Source organism: Aedes aegypti, chromosome 1 (assembly GCF_002204515.2).
Source record: "Aedes aegypti strain LVP_AGWG chromosome 1, AaegL5.0 Primary Assembly, whole genome shotgun sequence".
Taxonomy (NCBI): Eukaryota; Metazoa; Arthropoda; class Insecta; order Diptera; family Culicidae; genus Aedes; species Aedes aegypti.
The window spans coordinates 91,231,995-91,253,595 of NC_035107.1; the positions used below are offsets into that span (position 1 = coordinate 91,231,995).

Below are 21,601 nucleotides of genomic sequence, written 5' to 3' on the forward strand. Positions count from 1 at the left end.
TTGATTTTATTCTTTTACTTTAGGGCAACTTATTCCTTGAAGTTTCTGATAAGTATCTTTGAGACCAACGTGAGTACAACGAATATTGAAGGTTATTCAAAAATTTCTCAGAATAATGAACATTCGGTCTCCAAGATCCAAGATGTCACAAGCTATGATCGCCTAATTTAGTCTACAACTTGAATAACCAGACCTGAGACCTGAGAATTGTCAAACTTAGTGAGGTTATGTTTTTTTTATGTAATAAAGAGTCTTCAGCTTCTTGTCTATCATCCAATTTTCAAATTCCAAAGTGGACAAAATTCCTCCGTCGACTCTAATAGTTCTCTAATTAACATCAGCTCCGCAAAATAAAAAATTTCTAGACATGGCGGTAGCTCGAATCAAGAATCCATTTTGCATGATATTTCGCAGTATCGGACCCAGTAGGTATTCAGAGCCGTAGCGTGATGTCATGGCGCCATTGGCGAACTGCCATTTTAGCGCCCCTTGCTCAAAGTTCAGCTGTTTTTTTACGTTTGACAAGTTTACATGAAATATTCCACGAAAACATCGACGATAATAGCTTTAGCTTGAGCTTGATTAGCCGTCCGTGGATGCTACTTCAGTATTGCCAGATCAGCTGCACTTACACCAGGAACCAACCGAATGGCAGGGTGGCCACCGAACCAGGAAAAACGGGAAAAGCGGGAAAAAGACGGAAATTTGAATCCATCGGGAAAAACCGGGAATTTGAAGCGGTCACCGGGAAAATCGGTTTTGAACGAACATCTTTGAGCTCTAAACATACAAATCATTAAAAATTGTTTATTTGAAATAACAGCTTTGATTGTATTTAACCAAACATCTATGAATTTGTACAAATAGGGCAAACGCTTTCTTCGAGGAGGTAGTGTGTTTTGACATGTTCCTCTCTAATAAATGATTATGTAATATTTTTCTATGATCTACGATTCGAAAATGAGACAAGCAATCGAACAATATCCACGAAATTGAATTGCTAAGCTATTTAAAACAATAAGTTTTCTCGAAAATTTTGCTTCTTTGCACCTATAGTGGTGCAACAGTACCCATAGTGCAGGGCCCCATAAGCAATCAATGGATTGCGCTGTTGAAGGAACCATGCTTAAACATACCACCACTAAAGGAACAGTGTTCCTAATATTGGTGCAAGGGTTTTTGCAGGGAATTTTTGAATATATCGTAATTTCATACATTTAAATGATAGAAGGACTGGTTAGTTAAAATCACATATTTTATGATTTTATCAGACAGTTTCAGCTGTATTCCCTTAGGTGCACCACTAATAGTACATTTAATATGTCTTATTAAATATTAATGATTTGACTTGACTATTCTTTAAAATGTTTTATTTTACCAATGGTTAACGAAGTTTCGATTTACTTTTAATATTTCCTCTTACTGTCAGGGATAACATTTTTTGGACTTCTCTATAGCTTATTTAACTTAAAGTTTCACATCGAAGTTGAGAAACTTCAGAAGATTTAAGCACTCAAAAATATCGCATTGAAAATAAGTCCAGATGATATTGAAAACAATCCTTTATTTATAAGAGCTTGTAATATGATATAAGCTTACTTATCGACTAAGAATAAATAAAGTACAGATACATGCTTTTACTTGTGTGGCTTCGTTTCATTTTCAAGAGATGTGCCAGCCTCGGCCGGTAAATCTCTCAAATAAAGTTATTTATCTATCCTGTTTTTCATCATAAACTTATTTGGTTTAGAGAACCTTTCATTCTAATGAAGAAATAATCGAAGTATTAGAAATTGTGGAAATATCTTTAACCTCATTAACTGTTTGGGGCCCTGGATGGTTTACTTTGGCATCTGGGGCAATTGTCTTGACAGTAAGATACGCCTAAGCAAGAAGCGTATTGTTGAAAAATATGGGTTCAGTAGCTTTAAAATAAAGGCTACAAAAGTGAGCAAAAACTGACAAAAATCTCCTTACTAGCACAAATAAAAACCGGGAAAATACTGAAAAATATACCGGGAAAACCGGGAATTGGATTTTGGTGGCCACCCTGGAATGACTGCTTGGGACTAACAAGCATTCTTTCTTCCTTTCTTTCTGGCGTTAAGTCCCAACTGGGACAAAGCCTGCTTCTCAGATTAGTGTTCTTATGAGCACTTCCACAGTTATTAACTGAGAAGCTTTCTTTGCCGATTGATCATTTTTGCATGTGTATATCGTGTGGCAGGTACGAAGATACTCTATGCCCTGGGAATCGAGAAAATTTCCTTTACGAAAAGATCCTCGACCAGCGGGATTCGAACCCACGACCCTCAGCATGGTCATGCTGAATAGCTGCGCGTTTACCGCTACGGCTATCTGGGACTAACAAGCATCCTCAGTGTATAGATGCTGGTGATCTTCTATTTTTAGGCGACAATGGTGCCTGTTACGTCAGAATGCAGACCAATGTGGGGAAAGGGGAAGGAAATGATGTTGCACTTATACTGCACTGTAGACCGTGGAGTCTGGCTGCATCTACGCCAGTTCATGCGGGAGTGTATGGATTGGGGGAAAGGCATGTCAGAGAGGTTTGTTTTTGTGGTTAGCAGACTGCCTATGTATCAGGCGTAAGGAAAAGCATGCGCGTGGAAGAATGGAAGCGTTAGGGAAACGGTTTCTTGTCCGCCTCTGGTTCTAGCGTTTGCTATGAACGAATAGTTTGAGTGTGATAGATTTAGAATGGAAGATAGAAGCAGGTGAGAGATGTACAACTACAAAGTACGAGGAAAAGGACGGGCCTGGTGTTGAACCCATGACCTTCTGCTTATGAAGCAGAAGCGGTAGCCATCAGACCACCAACCCCGTCTTCCACGAAAACATCGACAATAATATAGAAGAAATTTTGAGTATAGAAAAATATGTGGAATTCAATTAATCATTTGTTTGACTTTGTAAAAAAAGAACTAAATGTTTTAAAATTAATTTAGAGTGGAAATGAATCAAGGGTTTTCCTCAAATCTTTAACAGAACAAATTTAGACAATCAAAATTTAATAGCGGTTGAAGCTGAAGTCCTTATCGATCATCACCAGTGAGTAATTTATCGGTCAGCTTTCGCGCTTGAATGGCTGTCGGATTCTCTACATGGTTTCATGCTCTTATAGATTTGAAGATTTGCTTCGGTTTATCTTCAGCTGAGCTATATGAGAGTCAGTCAATCCGGAGGTTATCTATAAGATTTTAAAAGATGAAGATGAATCGAAGCCACACCTCAACTCTTCAAGAGCACAAATTTACAGAATCAGGCAATCGTTTGAACTGACAACATGACCGATATGATTGCCTTGAATCAAAATTTGTATCAAGAATATTCGTAGAAGTAGCTCAAGAAAATTTATGTGAAAATTGTTTTATACGTGAGGAAATACTCAAAAAGATCAAAAAGTATTCTGCCTTAAAGAAATCTTGCGACCTCTAAAACACTGTATCCTAACGTTAGTGATCGCTGGAAGACAGTTATCGGAATGGTGATCTTTTCAGTGAGATTTTTATACAAACAAGGGCCCATGAATCGTGGCTTAGTTTCATTAAAAAGGCAGCATGGAATAAATTACAAATCATTGTCATGAAGAACTATTCTAAAAAAAATTTATAAAATGTAAAATAATAAAAAAATATCTGAATAACTTACAATAGGGCGATATTCAAAACTGAAAAGGCAATAGATGGCTCTTTTTCAATGGTAGTAAAATTGAAATCCTGAAGCAAAGAAAACACCATGGCAGATGAACTAAACACAAAAAGTTATCTATTCACATTACGCTTGATTTCTAATTACTACTTTTTTGATCCAGTTTCCTAATTGCTAGTAATTTACGTTTTTCATTATTTTCCATACGTTTTGACAGTTCTCGACTACCATTCTTTAATGCGCTTGTGTTGGAAGTTTGAGAATCCAGCGTAGCGCGATCAGTGGGAGAAATAGAAACAACAGTGTCGTCGCTCGGCGGCCAGTGAAAGAAACTGAATGTTCGAAAGGTTGTTGTCAGTAATTTTTGCCGCTGGTGCCAACTGTTAGCGTTTAAGCACGAAATTATCAGTCATTACCCTATTAACGTATATTTCAACATCTTGTGTGATGCTTTCAAAATATTTTGTTTGAATCGATTCAGAAACTGTTTTCACTGTTCATGTTTTTTTCATAGATTTTTTTTCTTGAAATTTATACTTAAGGTACACTTATTATATATGCGTCCCTAAAAATTTGACTAAATGCGTAACACATTTTGACGCCCCCTGAAGACTTGCGCCCTTGGCGATCGCCAACCTGGCCTACCGCATAGGCACTGCCAGTATTAGGTATTTCACGGCGAAATTCCCTCTCTTTCGCTCTTCAACAAATCTTGAAAACAATGGTGCCAGTTTCATCGTTGTTTTCAGATTTCCCGAAGGAGGAAAGAGAGCGATTTTCTGATGACGTCACCGTGCAATAGGCAATACACGGAGCCGCAAATCAACCTAACTTTGACTTCTTTTGACGCAATTCGGCTCTTCCGTGGGATAACCCAAATTTAGGTAAACTGATATATACCTATCATTAGGTTGTTTCCATTTGACAGCGGCAAAACAAACAACTCAGTGCAAAACAAAAATTACCCAGCGTTAGCTTTCGAAGTCTCCGTGATAGGTTAAAACAACTTAACATTAGGTAAACTTGAAAGAACCCAAATTTGGCTTATTCCATTGAACTTCGATGCTGGGTCGGTGCGTCTCTCTCTGTTTTTGACAACATTGCTGTTGCGAGAGAGGCAAAACAACGCAACCGTGGGTAAAAACTAAATGCAGTTTACCCAAATTTGAATAAAAAGAACTTATTTTTTGGGTAGTCTGATTTCTCCGTGTAGGTCTTGTGAGACGCCGGCAGTTATCGGCATTCTAGTCGCTACACCATATTTATGTTTCTTGCAGTAAACAATCCCTAGCTGTCACTTCTATTTCCCCGCCCACCGACTGCTTAGATTAATGCGCCTCCCTCTAATATACCGTGGTGTACCCAACACGCAAATAGACTACCGGGTACCCCCTTTGGTTTGACCACATTTAATCTGAACACTTTTTAATTTGTACCCCGCTAATTTGCACATCGTTCAGATTAAAAATGGTTCAAATGTCATTCACACTTAAACGGTTTCGCCGAGAACCCAACAGCTGATATCTCGATAATAATTTGACGATTCTCGGTAAAACTATTACCGAGATGTCGGTAAACGTTTACCGAATCTCGGTAATGTTCGCCGAGATCTCGGCAAAAAATTCGGATTGCCGAAATCTCGGTAAAATAAGTACCGAGATTCGGCGTTAAAAATTACCGTTGGGTTCTCGGCGAAAAATGTTACTGAGTCGGTGAAATAATTTAAGTGTGTTCAACTCATGGAACGGAGTAAAGTGAAAAGGAACGCTGTGGAACGGAACGTAGAATCAAAACAAAACAGCCAAAAGGGTAACCAGAAGCAGTGTTGACCAGACTCATTTCCCCGAAATTCGAATTGTGAAGCCATGAACTGTTATAACTGTGCGTTGTATTCCTGAGATGGAGGGGGAGGTGGTTGGGCTTGAGTGTTGCACATGGGATCCGACAGTTTCGATCTCGGTGGGCCGCAATTCAAGTTTCGGTGAAATGATTCGCACTCACTCACTCACTCATTTCATTTCACCGAAACTTGAATTATGGCTCTCTGGGATCAAAATTGATCGATTTTGTGTGCAGTACTCAAGCTTAACCATCTGCTTTTCTATCTTAGGAGGATAGAGCATGGTTGTAGTAGTTCGTGGCTTCGTAGTTCGGAAAATGTTATTTTCGGGGAAATGAGTCTGAACAACACTGACCTGAAGTACGATTTTCTGTTGATCGTAGGGTGACTAGAAGTTCAAATTAAAAATGAACCCCGATGGTTTGCATGAGGTACCGTTCAAATTAGCGGGGGTGCACGGTATCGATAAACATAGGAACACCTTATGAAAATTCGCCTCAAGAATTCGCGTTGAAATTCATAAATTTGCCTTATGAAACCAGAATTTGAAAACAAAAAACGTTTACGCGGCAACCTGAAATTGAAAGAAAACCTTGCGATCGATAGGCCCGAGCGTACACCACACGCCTATCGACGCCTTGAAATGGAGTAATACCAAAACGATACATAAAGCGTTCGTATTGCAATAATCGTTCCACCTTTCATAAGGCAAAATGTATGAAATTCGATAGTCCAGTCCAGTTCGCTGCGTGTATGAAATTCGATAGTCCAGTTAGCTGCGTGCAGTTCATAGACTAGACAGCAAATACACACATTGTGTTTAGTGACTCCTGATATCTTTCACTAATACATACAGTTGTGTTCACAATAATAGTAGTGAAAACCGATTTTCATACAAAATGCTCAGTTTTGGCATGATGTAACTTTGTTTCCATATTAGCAATGGGCATGAAATTTTGACAGTGAACTACAAATATGCTCAATTTCATTATAACAAATTTTCACACTACCGGCTTAAAAGTTAAGCACCAGGTGAAATTGCAACGATTACAGTCTTTCCCACAAGGTTCATCTAGTGCAAGTTAGAAAAAGCGCGTCTACTGGACAAGTTCTCTACTAGAAAGATTATCCTCAACTTCTAAAGGTAGATGAGAGTACTGAAACTTCACCGAATACAGCACTGTGCTATCGGTTAAGGCAGATGAGATATTCAACAATACCCCTAAAATGATGGAAACTCATAAGTCCTGGATCTTATATAACAAGGATTCCTGTAAAGCTTTCAAACCATGTGTCTAATAAGAAACTTTACCGAAATATTTTCACGTATGTTTGTTTGGCTCACGCTTCGACAGCTATGTCAGTTTCCGCGAATCTCTCATAAAAAGGATCACTAGTGTACCTAGAGTGAATGCCTGACAAACAGATGACGCTGGTTCGAATCTAGTGTCCGCGCCATTTTTCTTTTCAAGCTCGTTGTGATCCCATGCATATTATTCGGGCCTCGTTAGGACTCTTCAAAGCTTTAGTTACTTTAGATGCTCACGCTGAACTTTTTGTGAACTTTCAAGCTGCGATGACCCGAATAAGTCCACTGTATTCTCCTCATTAAGCTTGAAAGCTGCTTAAGATGTACCTCGGAACTTTTATCTAGAAAGTTCGTAAGAGTACCGTTCGGTGTGTACTCTGTAAGGCCAAAAATTTCGTGTGATCAGCTAGAAAGCTCGATTCGTACCTTAATTAGATTTTTTTTAAACTTGAAAGTATAGTTTATTGGGAGCAGCCAAGTTTTTGGTAACTTTTCTCCTACTAATAAGATCCTAAATTTGTTTTATTAAATAATAGAACGTGCTCTTGCTACTACTTTGGCACATTTTCCAGCTCAAAAATTGGCTACCTCATATTGAAATTAAAAAAAAATGGGTCAGAATTTGAACCTTGACACTTTAGATTATGTTTGATGTTTACTTATGTCGAATTCGTTTTTGAACCTAGGTTGGATCTGGCGCAACCCGTTCTGAATCACAGTTTCAACCCTAACCCGATTCAGGTTCGACCGAACTACAATTTGCTTGACGTTTGTGTGTTTATGTGTTGATCAGCAACCCAAGTTTTTAACACTGGGGTTGTTCTTATCTGACATTTCGGAAGCCACACGAAAAACAAAATACATTCAAAATTAAAGTTGAAACCAATAAGTGTGATAAAATCTCAAAAACCGAAAATAAATGTTTTTCGGATTTAAATCAACGAAAAACGATAAAAAATTGAGTTAACATGTGCTTGGGCGTTTGGTACTAAAATTAGGACAATGCTTTAGGACCATTGTGCATGGATATGCATCTATGTCCAACTAGATTCATCGTAAGGCTGTCGCTTTCTTTTTCGTAATTTGGATCCCTCATCATTCTCCTGTTCACCCAAGAGCCATCCCGAGGACACCTTCATTTGGTAATAATATATAGTAATATATTCCCCAGGTCGCATTCCAGGTACACGTGGGTGGATATAAAAATGAACCATTTTCCGTCTCGAATTTATAGCGCATACCTGACCAAATACGATGCCGGAGTTTTTCGCCTACTTCGTCTGCCGTTGACGTTGACGATTTTCCTTCTCAAAAAAAGGAGGGCACAATGAACGAAATCATAAAAAAAAGGATCACGTGGATTTCCAACATCTCCAACGGTGGCGAGGGGTTCGGCGAAAGGTGGCGAAAATGGAGGGTGAAGAGATAGAAAATGATGATGATGATGAAGGAGGAGAAGGACGGAATGGTGGTGACGAAACGAAGGGATGAATATGACATTTTTTCCCTCCAACAAACCGGTTCTCGTTTTTCATATTTTTTGTGTGGACTTCTATTTCTGTTGGGAAGTTTTTTCTTCTCCGTTAGTCCCTCTTGGCTCGGAGGGGGTTTCCTTTTTATATAATAAAATTTTACGACTGGAAAATCGATATTTGAATTTTGAGCCGAGCAGCACCGAGGAGCATGGCTTTCTTGGATCAAATTTCGATTTAATTTGTTTCTGATAGAAAAGTTCGTTTTTGACACGGTCGTTTTATGTACCAAAATGATAAGAGAGGGAAAATTCCACCCGAAGTGGAATGTCGAAAGTATTTTTAATTTTCTTACACGAAACTCAGAACCCGTTTTTTTTGCAAAATAAGAAAAATCATTAATCATCAACGCCTGCTTCGTTCGTCGATTATACAGCGTTCGACCCCTCGCCAAAAAATGGAAACGCGAGCAGCATTCCATTTCGGTTGCATAGCTGCAGGGGCAGGGAACGTGAAAAAAATGAGAAAACTGCCAGAAGAAAACTCCGAAAAAAAAGCTTTCCTTTTCGGATGGTGGTCGTGGTGGAAAATACATATAGGACCACATATAATTTCCTTACGCTGTTGTCCGCTTCGCTTTTCCACATATTCTCAGCTCCCGGGTGGCGGGATGGCGTGACCTGCCGGTCCCATTAGAAAAAACGGGTAAAAAATGAAGAATTGTACGACATAAAAATTTATATATATCGAAGTGCAGGGCGTGTATGTAAAACTTTACCCACATGAGACTGGCGTTCGAGGTTGATGCTTGGGTTGGAGAAGAAGAGTGGAATTCTTCAATAACGAAAGATTTTTTTGCGTATTATTCGTGCATCCCCGGCAATTGGCTTGTTTAGGGGTGTCCTGTTTTTTACATATTCTGATTCTACGTTATAAACTGAGCCAGAATCCAAAGTTTCATAATTTTCCGTGCCCTGGAACTATTTTTAAAACACGTTTGAATTTAGTATGGAAATCGCGTTTGAATCACCCCTCGGTAAATTTTACTTCGGGACGAGCTGTCATTATGTAAATTGAAATGTCATTGAGTCGACGTAATGGAATCTCTTTTAATCATTTACTATATCAAAATTAAGATATTGAAGCGCAATGAAATCGTGTTACACTTAGAAAAATGTGCTCTTTCGATCAAGCTACAAAGAACTGTGAATTTTTCATCACTAAACAACCCAATTTGTACGGTATCTCATGGGAACCATAGGCGTTCATTTCACTTTACTCCATGAGTTAAATGACGTTTGAACCATTTTTGATGTGCAAATTAACGGGGATCAAATAAAAAGTAATCAGATTAAATGTGGTCAAACCAACGAGAATAGGCGGTAATTATTTTTTCTCTCTCAAAATTGCATTATCCAGAAAATTGGTGTGAAAATGTTGAAGAACTTCATCGCTGTCAACCAACTCTTAGATCTTTCTAGAAGTCAAACTTTGCTTGCAACGGTTTACGGCAACACAGACAGCAGAGTTGTATGGGCCCATAGCTCATCCATAACCTGTAAAAAATGAGCATTATCTAACATAGTTGTTCCAAAACACTTCATAAGTCACTTGAGTCAATAAGGTACAATCATAAGAGATTCGGTCATATTCTAGTTGCAGCAAACTTTCAAATCCAATCCTTCCTCAGCGGAAAGGAGCGTCATCATACGCGGCCACTGATTTGAACATTTCCCATCTCCTTCTTCTTCCAGGCTGCCATACAGAATTCGCCATCAACTGCAGACAGAATCGCCCACTGCTACACGCAAACGCCATAACATCCAAAACAAAAACCGCACAATGCTACCGCAGCAGTATTGCCTCCGGTGGAAGTACCACCACAGCAATCTCCAGACCATGTTCTCGCAGCTGCTGGACCGGGGCTGCTTCTGCGACGTGACCCTGGCCTGCGAAGGTCAAACGATCCGTGCCCACCGGGTGGTCCTGTGCGCCTGTAGTACGTACTTCGATCAGCTGCTGACCAACTGCAGCACCGAGAAGGACCCGATCATCATCATGCGCGATGCCAAGTTCGAGGACATCCGGTGTCTGATCGAGTTCATGTACAAGGGCGAGATCAACGTGGAGCACGGCGCGTTGGCGTCGCTGCTCAAAACGGCCGAAGAGCTGCGGATCAAGGGCCTGGCGGAGGTTTCCTGGCGGGACGACGAAAGCGGCAGCACCACCGGCAGTGATGCCAGCAATAACAACAACAGCGTGACGGTAAAGAATGGCAACAGTGCGAGCAGTAATAACAACAATAATAACAGTATTAAGATCGTGGAAACGAAGAAGCTGATGGCTCCGCAGCTGGGAGGTGGATCGTCGTTAACGCCGCTGACAGTGAGCAGTCTGGAGCAGCGTATTTCCGATTCTCCGAACTTGCCACTGTTGGCGCCGTTAGCGGCGGGGTCCCCGAGAAACCCAGCGAGCTGCGCTTCGCCCATAAACTACTTCGGGAATAAAAAGAAACGAGGTCGTCCTCCGCTAGACGAGGAGTACGACACGTTTCAGCAGCTGTAAGTAGACGTTTGAAGGAGATGGTACGAATCGATTGATTAACTGTATTGTTCAATTGCAGCCCGAAGATATCTCACGTCGAAGGCGGTCCGGGAAGTTCGACTCCTTTTACGTCCAGCTCTCAGCTGGTGGCAGTAATGATGGACGATAGTTCGAACGATCAAGGTCGCGATGAACAGTCCCATTCGCATCAACACCAACAACACCCTTCAGCTGCCACGTCCTACCTGGAGCAACAAAGTCGGACGATTCCACCGGAGACGCTGCACGAGATGGAGTTCGACGAAGATACGCATTTAGCGCGGAAGATGATCCCAAAGTTGGAACGACCGGACACCCCTCAGGACTACATGACCACCGTTGGACCCAAGTTCGAGTTCGACGAGCAGTCTCCGCCCAGTCCGAACGATCACAACCAGTCCGTGTTTCTGACTCCGCAGGAGCAGGAAGAGTGGAAGGACGTGATCAAGATGAACGACTACCTGACCAAGGGCCGGCGGCCGCAGTTCTGGGAGGAGCCTTTCACGAAGCGAGTCATGGACGGCATCAAGAACAAAACGCTGGAGATGAAAAAGGCAGCCAAACTGCTGGGCGTTTCGTACGGGACGCTGTACGGGCGATACCGGGAGACGTACGGCTGCCTTAAGCATCCGTATCGGTAAGTGCAGGACGTCTTGTAATGAATTCATAAGCTGATCATTATTTTTTGATTTCAGGGGTCCATTCATGGCGGCGTCTCGGATGAGCAACATGTGGCCCACGCCAAATGATGCCGGAGTTGCGACCACTACGGACATAATCAACATGCTGCAGCGAGGTATCATCAGCTTGCCGCGGGCGGCCGAACTGATGCACACGACTCCATCCACCATCACCAGCTACCTGGAGCAAGTAAGTATGCTACGGCTTCAGCAGGACGTTGCCGGCAAGTGGCTAGCTGCCAACGCCAAGGCTTCGGTTACGGTTACTCCGATCGGCGACGCACCGCTGGACATGAGTAACCGTGCTGCTCCGCAAGCGGACCAGGCGGCGGTGTCCATCTCGGCGGTTTGCATGATTCGGACACCTCCGCCACCGGTGCCGCTTCCGGTGGCGATACCGTCTCCTGGCCTACAGCAACCCGACTTGTCCTCTACCACCAGCACCGTGTAAGAGCAACGTCCTGGCCGATCAACGTGGAACACTTCGCTCAGGGATAGACCACAGGAAGAGAAGGGCAGTCAGTGTAGTTAGCAAAACCCGTTTCGGTAGCATTGAGCGTAGACTAGTTCGACCTCTTTGGGGCGTCGACTTGGATGCTCGTTTCTGAATTAGCTCAGCGGACGAGTCTTCAAATGATACCTCGGAAAAGTCGAGTCGTAGCTAGAAGATCAGTAGCTTAGATGCCGCGTGACCTTTCCCCTTATCTCGGAAACCTTAACAGTATTTCTCAATCTTTTCGCGCTTCCGTCGTAGCTGCAGGAAGCGGCCGCTTCCCAACCGGATCCAGATCAGCTGACGGCACTGGCGGCAGCGGCGGCGGCAGCAGCAGCCGCCTCAGCCAGCTCCGACGATGATCGATCGCCTCACCATCACCTGCAGCACCACCACCAGCACTCGCAGCAGATTCCCTCGGCCTTATCCATGATGACACCGCAGATCGAGCAGCAGCTCCGTGTCAAACCGGAGATCAGTATATCCGCCCTGAAGAAGTCCTCTCCGAGCTCTAGCTCGGCAACGGTTTCGTCTCCGTCGGGATCCTCACTGGCGTCCGCAATGCCCACCTCGTCCGGATCGATCTTCTCGACGTCCGGCACCGATGGCGGCAGCAGTAGTAGCCTAAGTAACGCCCTCAATGCCATCCCGTCTACTTCTGCGGCTGCACAACTGTCCACCAATACCTAAACCGCACGATCGGCTGGTTGCTATCAAATCTAGCTCGCCATAAATGTTTTATAGCAAAGTGACAGTTGCGCGGGGCGATCTAGTAAATGTGATTAGTTCTTTTGTTTAGGTAATTGTTTGGTTCCAAGTTTCGTTCAGAATGAAACTTTGTTCGCTCGATAGCAGAAATATTTGCAATCTGTATACTACAAACACAACTAGGTTACAAGTTCCATATTTGTCCGTAAAGGTAAGCTTTTAACTCGTAGAGAGAATCCACATTCGTACTTTTTCGACTTAGGTTTAGGGAAACGGTGCTTTCTTATGTTATTTCACTTTTCTGTCATATCCACTATTATCATTTAGAGAAGTTTTCGTTTTATAGCAGCCAAATTGCCATTTGTCTCTCGTGTCTCGAGATTGAGAAATTGTACGCGCGAGTCTGCCATTCGACTACTATGCTGCTACTACCGACGGAATTCATTCAAAGCAAAGAAAAATCAAGTAGAAGCTCCTTGAGTAGCCAAATTCGTTTATGTTTCGTTATTATCGTTTATATCGTTTTAGTTTCCTAGCTTTATTCTAGTAGATAGGAAAACAAGTAAGAGAGGGGGATTTTTGTCCAAAAGTGACTGAACTTGTGGTGGTGATACATTTTCCGTGTACATTCCTGATACAAAAATATACACAAAATCTTAATGGTGTGACTCGTACGTCAAAATTCTAAATCTGTTGTACATAAACGATAAAATTTATTTAACTATTAAACTCCTATGTAAGTCCACAAAACGTATTTAAATAGTGTACATTGTTGTATCATGTCGTCTCTCTTTCTCGACTTCATTTCCATATAGGTGTACAATCAAAACAATCGTTATCAAATAAAAACAAAACACTTAGAAACAAATCTGCAAACAAAGTGGTATTTTTATTTTTCATAACATTAGAAGAACTAGGGTTAAGTATTGAAAAAAGCAAAACTGATAGAAGCCGAACGATTCTCTTATATTGTGAAACACAACTCTAAATAGGAAAGTTCTTATTTTGTTTTAATTTATTTTTCCATAAACAAAACTGAAAAAAAAATATATTCATCAGAATGTGCAATCATTTATTATATATTTAAAGACAAGCAAACAATCTTAATAGATTAAAGTGATGGCTGCAGAGAACACTATTAAAGTAATCAACTATAGGAATTATTCCGGATACCCATACACAGAAACCCATGCAGTAAAAAAAAACACAAAACAGAAAACGAAGTAAGATAATTACCGATATATAAAGCAAACACACACACACATACATACACACAAAGCAAGAGAATAACTATGCGTAAAAAAAGACAAGAGAAAATGTGCCTATATGGTTTCCTATAAATTTAAAAGTACTATAAAAAATGAGAGTAAAATCCGGAAGGAAAAAAAAACGAAAATCAACAAGCGCAATTCTTTGCGTGCAAACCCTACACTGGAAGAAATTGAGTTGGTATTTTCGTGTTGATATCTGCTAGATTATATGGAAACCCACACATACCCAACAAAAACCGTACTGACTGTGTTGAAACCCGGAGAGATAGCTTATGTCATTCGGTTCACAGGAGAACAAGAAGCTGATGCTAAATAAATGAACTCATGGTGATTTGAAATCGGATGCTGGCTGGTTATTATTCCGAAATTCCTTATGTCTTTCTTCTCTCCAGAAGTCCGGAGACTTCTCTCCAAAAGTCCGGAGACTTCTCTCCAGAAGTCCGGAGACTTCTCTCCAGAAGTCCGGAGACTTCTCTCCAGAAGCCCGGAGACTTCTCTCCAAAAGTCCGGAGACTTCTCTCCAGAAGTCCGGAGACTTCTCTCCAGAAGTCCGGAGACTTCTCTTCAGAAGTCCGGAGACTTCTCTCCAGAAGTCCGGAGACTTCTCTCCAGTAGTACTGAGACTTCTCTTCAGAAGTCCGGAGACTTCTCTCCAGAAGTCCGGAGACTTCTCTCCAGAAGTCCGGAGACTTCTCTCCAGAAGTCCGGAGAATTCTCTCCAGTAGTACTGAGACTTCTCTTCAGAAGTCCGGAGACTTCTCTTCAGAAGTCCGGAGACTTCTCTTCAGAAGTCCGGAGACTTCTCTTCAGAAGTCCGGAGACTTCCCTTCAGAAGTCCGGAGACTTCTCTCCAGAAGTCCGGAGACTTCTCTTCAGAAGTCCGGAGACTTCTCTCCAGAAGTCCGGAGACTTCTCTCCAGTAGTACTGAGACTTCTCTTCAGAAGTCCGGAGACTTCTCTCCAGAAGTCCGGAGACTTCTCTCCAGAAGTCCGGAGACTTCTCTCCAGAAGTCCGGAGACTTCTCTCCAGTAGTACTGAGACTTCTCTTCAGAAGTCCGGAGACTTCTCTTCAGAAGTCCGGAGACTTCTCTTCAGAAGTCCGGAGACTTCTCTTCAGAAGTCCGGAGACTTCTCTTCAGAAGTCCGGAGACTTCTCTCCAGAAGTCCGGAGACTTCTCTTCAGAAGTCCGGAGACTTCTCTTCAGAAGTCCGGAGACTTCTCTCCAGAAGTCCGGAGATTTCTCTTCAGAAGTCCGGAGACTTCTCTTCAGAAGTCCGGAGACTTCTCTTCAGAAGTCCGGAGACTTCTCTCCAGAAGTTCGGAGACTTCTCACCAGAAGTCCGGAGACTTTTCTCCAGAAGTCCGGATACTTTTCACCAGAAGTCCGAATACTTTTCACCAGAAGTCCGGAGACTTCTCTCCAGAAGTCCGGAGACTTCCCTCAAGAAGTCCGGAGACTTCTCTCCAGAAGTCCGGAGACTTCTCTCCAGATGTCCGAAGAATTCTCTCCAGAAGTCCGGAGACTTCTCTCCAGAAGTCCGGAGACTTCTCTCCAGAAGTCCGGAGACTTCTCTCCAGAAGTCCGGAGACTTCTCTCCAGAAGTCCGGAGACTTCTCTCCAGAAGTCCGGAGACTTCTCTCCAGAAGTCCGGAGACTTCTCTCCAGAAGTCCGGAGACTTCTCTCCAGAAGTCCGGAGACTTCTCTTCAGAAGTCCGGAGACTTCTCTCCAGAAGTCCGGAGACTTCTCTACATAAGTCCGGAGACTTCTCTCCAGAAGTCCGGAGACTTCTCTCCAGAAGTCCGGAGACTTCTCTCCAGAAGTCCGGAGACTTCTCACCAGAAGTCCGGAGACTTCTCACCAGAAGTCCGGAGACTTCTGCACAAAATTCCGGAGACTTCTCTCCAGATGTCCGGAGACTTCTCTCCAGATTTCCGGAGACTTCTCTCCAGAAGTCCGGAGACTTCCCGACTAAGCGTACATAACAAAATTATATCAGCATATGTTATTATGTTATAAGTTTTTTTCGAACATAGGTTGTTACAAACTTGATGCAGGATGTTGTTAAAATAACTAAAATTATAACAAAAAGTGTATGAATAGTAACATAAACATAATTAAATGTGTTTTATTTCTATCAAAAACATATCAAACCAAGTTATAATGTTTGATACAAAGTATCAAAATTATAATACTGTTCGATATACGATAATATTGTATATTATTGAAATGCATAACTATCTATTTATTTTGTTATAAAGTTGTTAAAAATGAACAAACAAATATCTCTAAAGGGAAATAAAACACATTATGTTATTTTTCTGTTTTATTATGTTCTATGGATAACGGAGCCTAACCAAATTATATCATAGTATGATATGCATATCATATTTTGATGAAATTTTATTATATTTTTGTTACAAGCCTCTAGTCGGGTTCTCTCCAGAAGTACGGAGACTTCTCTCCAGAAGTACGGAGACTTCTCTCCAGAAGTCCGGAGACTTCTCTCCAGAAGTCCGGAGACTTCTCTCCAGAAGTCCGGAGACTTCTCTCCAGAAGTCCGGAGACTTCTCTCCAGAAGTCCGGTGACTTCTTTCCAGAAGTCCGGAGACTTCTCTCCAGAAGTCCGGAGACTTCTCTCCAGAAGTCCGGAGACTTCTCTCCAGAAGTCCGGAGACTTCTCTCCAGTAGTCCGGAGACTTCTCTCCAGAAGTCCGGAGACTTCTCTCCAGAAGTCCGGAGACTTCTCTCCAGAAGTCCGGAGACTTTTCTCCAGAAGTCCGGAGACTTTTCTCCAGAAGTCCGGAGACTTCTCTCCAGAAGTCCGGAGACTTCTCTCTGTCTCAGAAGTCTGTAGAATTCTCTCAGAAGTCCGTAGAGTTCTCTCAGAAGTCCGTAAACTTCTCTCAGAAGACCGTAGACTTCTCTCAGAAGTCCGTAAAGTTCTCTCAGAAGCCCGTCGACTTCTCTCAGAAGTCCGTCGACTTTACTCAGAAGTCCGTAGACTTTGCTCAGACCGTAGAATTCTCTCATAAGTCCGTGAAGTTCTTTCAGAACTCCGTAAACTTCTCTCAGATTTCCGTAGACTTCTCTCAGAAATCCGTAAATTTCTCTCAGAAGTCCATAGACTGCTCTCAGAAGACCATAGACTTCTCTCAGAAGTCCGTAAAGTTCTCTTAGAAGTTCGTTGACCTCTCTCAGAAATCCGTAGACTTCTCTCAGAAGACCGTAGACTTCTCTCAGAAGTCCGTAGAGTTCTCTCAGAAGTCCGTAGACTTCACTCAGAAGTCCGTAGAGTTCTCTCAGAAGTCCGCAGACATTTCATAAAACCGTAAACTTCCCTGAGAAGTCTGTAGACTACTCTCAGAAATTCGTAGACTTCTCTCAAAAGTCCGTACACTTTCTTAGAAGTCCAAAGACTTGTCTCAGAAGTCCGTAGACTTCTCTCAGAAGTCTGTTGACTTCTCGCAGAAATCCATAGACGTCTCTCAGAAGTCCGTAGACTTCACTCAGAAGCCCGCAGAGTTCTCTCAGAAGTCCGTAAAGTTCTCTCAGAAGTCCGTAGATTTCTCTCAGATTTCCGTAGTTCCGTAGTTCCGTAGACTTCTCCTCAGAAGTTCTACGACTCCTCGCCTGAAGTCCAGAGTTTTCTCGGACATCTGATCGGTTCCCTTTTCCCAGAAGCCCATAGAGCTTCTCTTCAGACGTCCAGTGACTTGTCTCCAGAAATGACTTCTATTCAGAAAGCTGGAGACTCATGTAAAGCTCTCGTTCTCTCAGTATGCCCTTATACTTGATTTTCCCTTCTATTGGTTGTCACTGATGCTTCTGTTAAGAAATGGAACTTGATATTGTAGGTTTTAAACATAAGCTTCAAAATAGATAAGGCATTAACAAAAATTTAACTAAAAAGAGTATATTAACCTTAGAAACTTTGTTTGGTTGTTTAGTTTTATGTTTAATCCTAGCAAAATACACTGATCCCTCTAAAATAAGCTAATGAAAATCTATAGAAAAGTTGTCATGCAAGTAATCGGTAGCAGCCTCTACAACTAACAGGATGCCGATGGAACATATAATTCAATCAACTAGTCTTCTCTCTCTCTGCCGCTTCCAAATTTCGAACAATCTCATCGTACAACAGTTCCTTGACCTGATTGGCCAGAATGAAGTCCGCATGGGTGAACCGCTCATCCGGCACCAGATAGCTCCCGACCACATTGGGCAGGTCCCGCTCAAGCCGTCGCACGTTCCTGTACGGGATCACGTTGTCGTTGTACGAGTAGTAGATCCGCACTGGGGCCGTGACCTGGGACAGGTCGTACTCCGGCACCTGGGTGCTTCCGTAGGCTGCCCTATTCTTCTCGTCATCGCCGTAGTCGTACCGTCGAAAGATGCCGTCCTTGAAGACCTGCCCGTAGTGCTGCATCTGGAGAACTCCGGCCCCTGCCGGAAAGTGTCCCAAGAAGATGCGGAGGGTTTTCTGTAAATGAAAGGAGACTTGAGCTAGTCGTTCTATGAGGAAAGAATTGAATTACTGGATGCAGCTGTCGAGGATTGGCGCCGACTACGTCGTTCAGCAACAGCCGGCAGAGAAGTTGGGCAGGCGCTGGACAAACTGTATTGTAGAAGTCGTACTGTCCCTTCCAGTATGGCAGGAACTCGCTCGATCCGGAGATGTTGAACCCGATTCCCAGACTAGGAGCCAGCTCGGACAAGATCCGGATGAAGAAGCTGGGCGGCTCGCCCAGGTACGCTGCCGGAGATATCTCCTGCATTTGGAGTATTTTGGCGTTGTACTCCGGACGGGTGCTCATGGCCACGAAGCTGACCAGCGTTCCCTGTGAGAACCCTACGTAGTGCAGTTTCGCCGAGTTGGTTTTGTCCAGGACGTAGTCGATCAGAGCGGGGACATCGTAGTACCCAATCTCGTGGAAAGTGAAGTTCCAGAACTTCGGAGACTTCACGTGGAGGCGTTTGTGCCTTCGGGAGTACCGGTTACCTCGGGCGTTCCCCAGCCAGATGTCGTAGTCGCGATCGGCTAGCAGATATCCAAGGGCATGCTTTGGACCGATCAGGATGAAGTCCGAGCAACTGCTCATGAGGGAGTGCATCATCAGGACCGGACGTTTAGTGGATGGTCCTCTGCGAGGCGGTATCCGGAACAGAGCTAGAAGATAGCCATCTTCCGTGAGGACTTGGTGTTTCTCCAAGTTGTAACCGTACTTCTGGATGAGCTGAGGCTGCGAATTGGTCCAAGATACTCAAATACCCTAAGGAAGGTCCTCACAAATGATCAACTTACGACTGTTAATCCAGCATCTTCCTCCTCAAACTGGAACGGAACTGACGATTTCTTCCCATAAACTGTGGCAATCAAAAGGGTAATTACGATGATGATCAGCCCGTTGAGAAGTTCCATGCTGGATGATTGTTCCCCGTCAACGCGATCGAACAAACTGATCGCGCCGTGTCATTGTGCAAGGGTTGTTATCCTACCGTACAGGTACCACGTGGGAAAACTACGCTTAGTCAGAGACGAATCGGCACGGTGCTCCCCAGACCGTTATTATCAGAAAAATGTGTTCTCATAGGGTCGATTTCTATGGCTAAACTGTATGTATGTGCAAAATTAAAAAAAAAATTGTTGGAAAAATCGGAAAATTAATTGGAAATTAACACTTGTCCGTCAACGATATTCTTTACTTTCACGGACGACGAAGCCTCAAAATCAGTTGGAACGCTAAATTCAACCTACTATATCTCAGTTGTCCTAAGCCCGATCAAAAAAGGTGGATTCATTCTAGAATTTCTCCTAATATTACAGTAGGATTCCGATTTTGGCATGCTCCATTTTTGGCATCATTTTGAGTACCATTAAAATTTGTATTTTTTTGTAAATATAATTGTGTCTTTAGGTTTAGTCATCTGAAAAGCAAGCCAGCATTATGCGTATTAAATTCCAGAGTTCAATATTTTCGTCAATATTTCCTCAAATCGCACCAAGTGATAGAGCTCCCTTACGCGCTTATTCAATTCTTCGTAACGTTTCATGAAATCATCGATCTCTACGAGTATCTAAAAAAAAAGTTCCTCTCAGGCATTCACGTTGAATGACCAGCCCATTTGAGTATGCCGGTAGGCGAAACAATTTTTTTCTTTTGGCTTGGATCAGCTTGTTTGAACAAAGCACAAACATTGACACAAAAGCAACAAATAGTTTATTGCTCACAGAGTTTTTATCATAAATTTCATGTCACCTTTTAGCTCACTGTTCTTTTTATGGTGGAATTAGAAGTATTATGTATATAAATGTATACCACAACAATAGAAGTAAACCAAGCAAAAAGTCGTGTCTATGAAGTTCTTATGTAATTTCATAAAATGAATGGCGTCTTTCAAGTAAATTCGTATTCGATTAAATTTCAGAAGTGTCAACATATAAACCATAACTTTGCATAAGCTAGAGAAATAAATGACGTACCGACTTTTTCTATAAGCCATCTATAGTGACATGACAAATGCAAACATAGTCTAAACTACACTATATTCTCAATAAGGTCATGTGAGCGTGTAATGAATACGATGGAGACTCTGTATGATGTACGATTTTTTAAGTAACGATCCAACATTTTATACCAGAGGTGATCAGACTGGAGTATACTTGGAGTTAAACTTTTCCGAAGTCCGAGCGAAGCGAGACTCGACTGAAATTTTATTGCATGTTAATAGCGTGTAGTTTGAACATATTTAATACTTACAATTAAGTTTTACAGTGGTGTAGTAGAAATCGACCTCAAATATGTGCTAGGGCAGCTTGTAGTAGATACCTGTGTATTTCAATGTAATTCTTAGACATTTTGCTTGGCCAATACAAACTGCTACTCACGGTTAACACCTGATCGCAACTTTGTAAGGGTACTGAAATATGCTTCTTCCAAATAAACGTGATTCTTCCTGAATTGATACATAATTGTAAACTTTGTTAAGTATACCACATCTAGATCAACATAACGAATTCATTGTTATCGATATTTACCTGATATAATGCTCAAGAGGTTATTTTAATAGTAGAAGCAACTTAGCTAACAATTTAATCGCCTATTGGCTTATTATATTGAAATAATAAGGAAAAAAATTAATTGTATTGCAAAGTTTGTGGCAAAAACGTGTGAGCTATTCTTCTCTTCTCCTCTATAGAAAAATGCAATCTGTCAGGTTGTTATAGTGGATCTATTCAGTCCTACCTATCCAAAGGGTCTATTCGCTTTGTGCGTCAACACTTGGTGTTATATTGAGATTTTACTCCAGGATGCGATCGGCATGAAATAATCAAAATATTACTTACAAGGTCCTGGTAATCCCTAGCTGAGTCTAAGAATTTTCTAACTGGACTTTGAATATTCATTACAAAATTCTTATGTTCTTGCTTCTGATTTTTTTTTATGTTCTTGATTGCGGATTTTCAAAGATACGCGAAATATGAATATCCCAATCGGACATAAGGGGTTTCTTCTGAAAATGGATAATTATTTATTGGGGATGCTATTCGAAATATGGCAATTCCTTGT

The 21,601-nt window shown here is 42.1% G+C and overlaps 2 protein-coding genes across 2 annotated transcripts in view; one reads left to right on the forward strand and one right to left on the reverse strand.

Annotated features, from left to right (window-relative positions):
- Positions 1-14,253, forward strand: part of LOC5574969 (zinc finger and BTB domain-containing protein 49) — a 125,032-nt gene extending 110,779 nt beyond the window's left edge. The window contains exons 3-6 of the mRNA XM_001655390.2: positions 10,048-10,854; positions 10,917-11,513; positions 11,572-11,746; positions 12,311-14,253. Coding sequence (XP_001655440.2) covers positions 10,136-10,854; positions 10,917-11,513; positions 11,572-11,746; positions 12,311-12,739 — 1,920 coding nt within the window. The 5' untranslated portion in view covers positions 10,048-10,135 and the 3' untranslated portion in view covers positions 12,740-14,253. The remainder of the gene's footprint in view (positions 1-10,047; positions 10,855-10,916; positions 11,514-11,571; positions 11,747-12,310) is intronic.
- A 3,717-nt stretch (positions 14,254-17,970) lies between these two features.
- On the reverse strand, positions 17,971-19,505 carry LOC5567295 (lipase 1). Its single transcript, XM_001651680.2, has 3 exons — positions 19,336-19,505; positions 18,569-19,273; positions 17,971-18,513 (listed from the first exon to the last, which is right to left on the reverse strand). Exons 1-3 carry the CDS (start codon positions 19,450-19,452, stop codon positions 18,115-18,117), a joined length of 1,221 nt encoding a protein of 406 aa, XP_001651730.2. The 5' UTR covers positions 19,453-19,505; the 3' UTR covers positions 17,971-18,114.
- Positions 19,506-21,601: the final 2,096 nt, after the last annotated feature.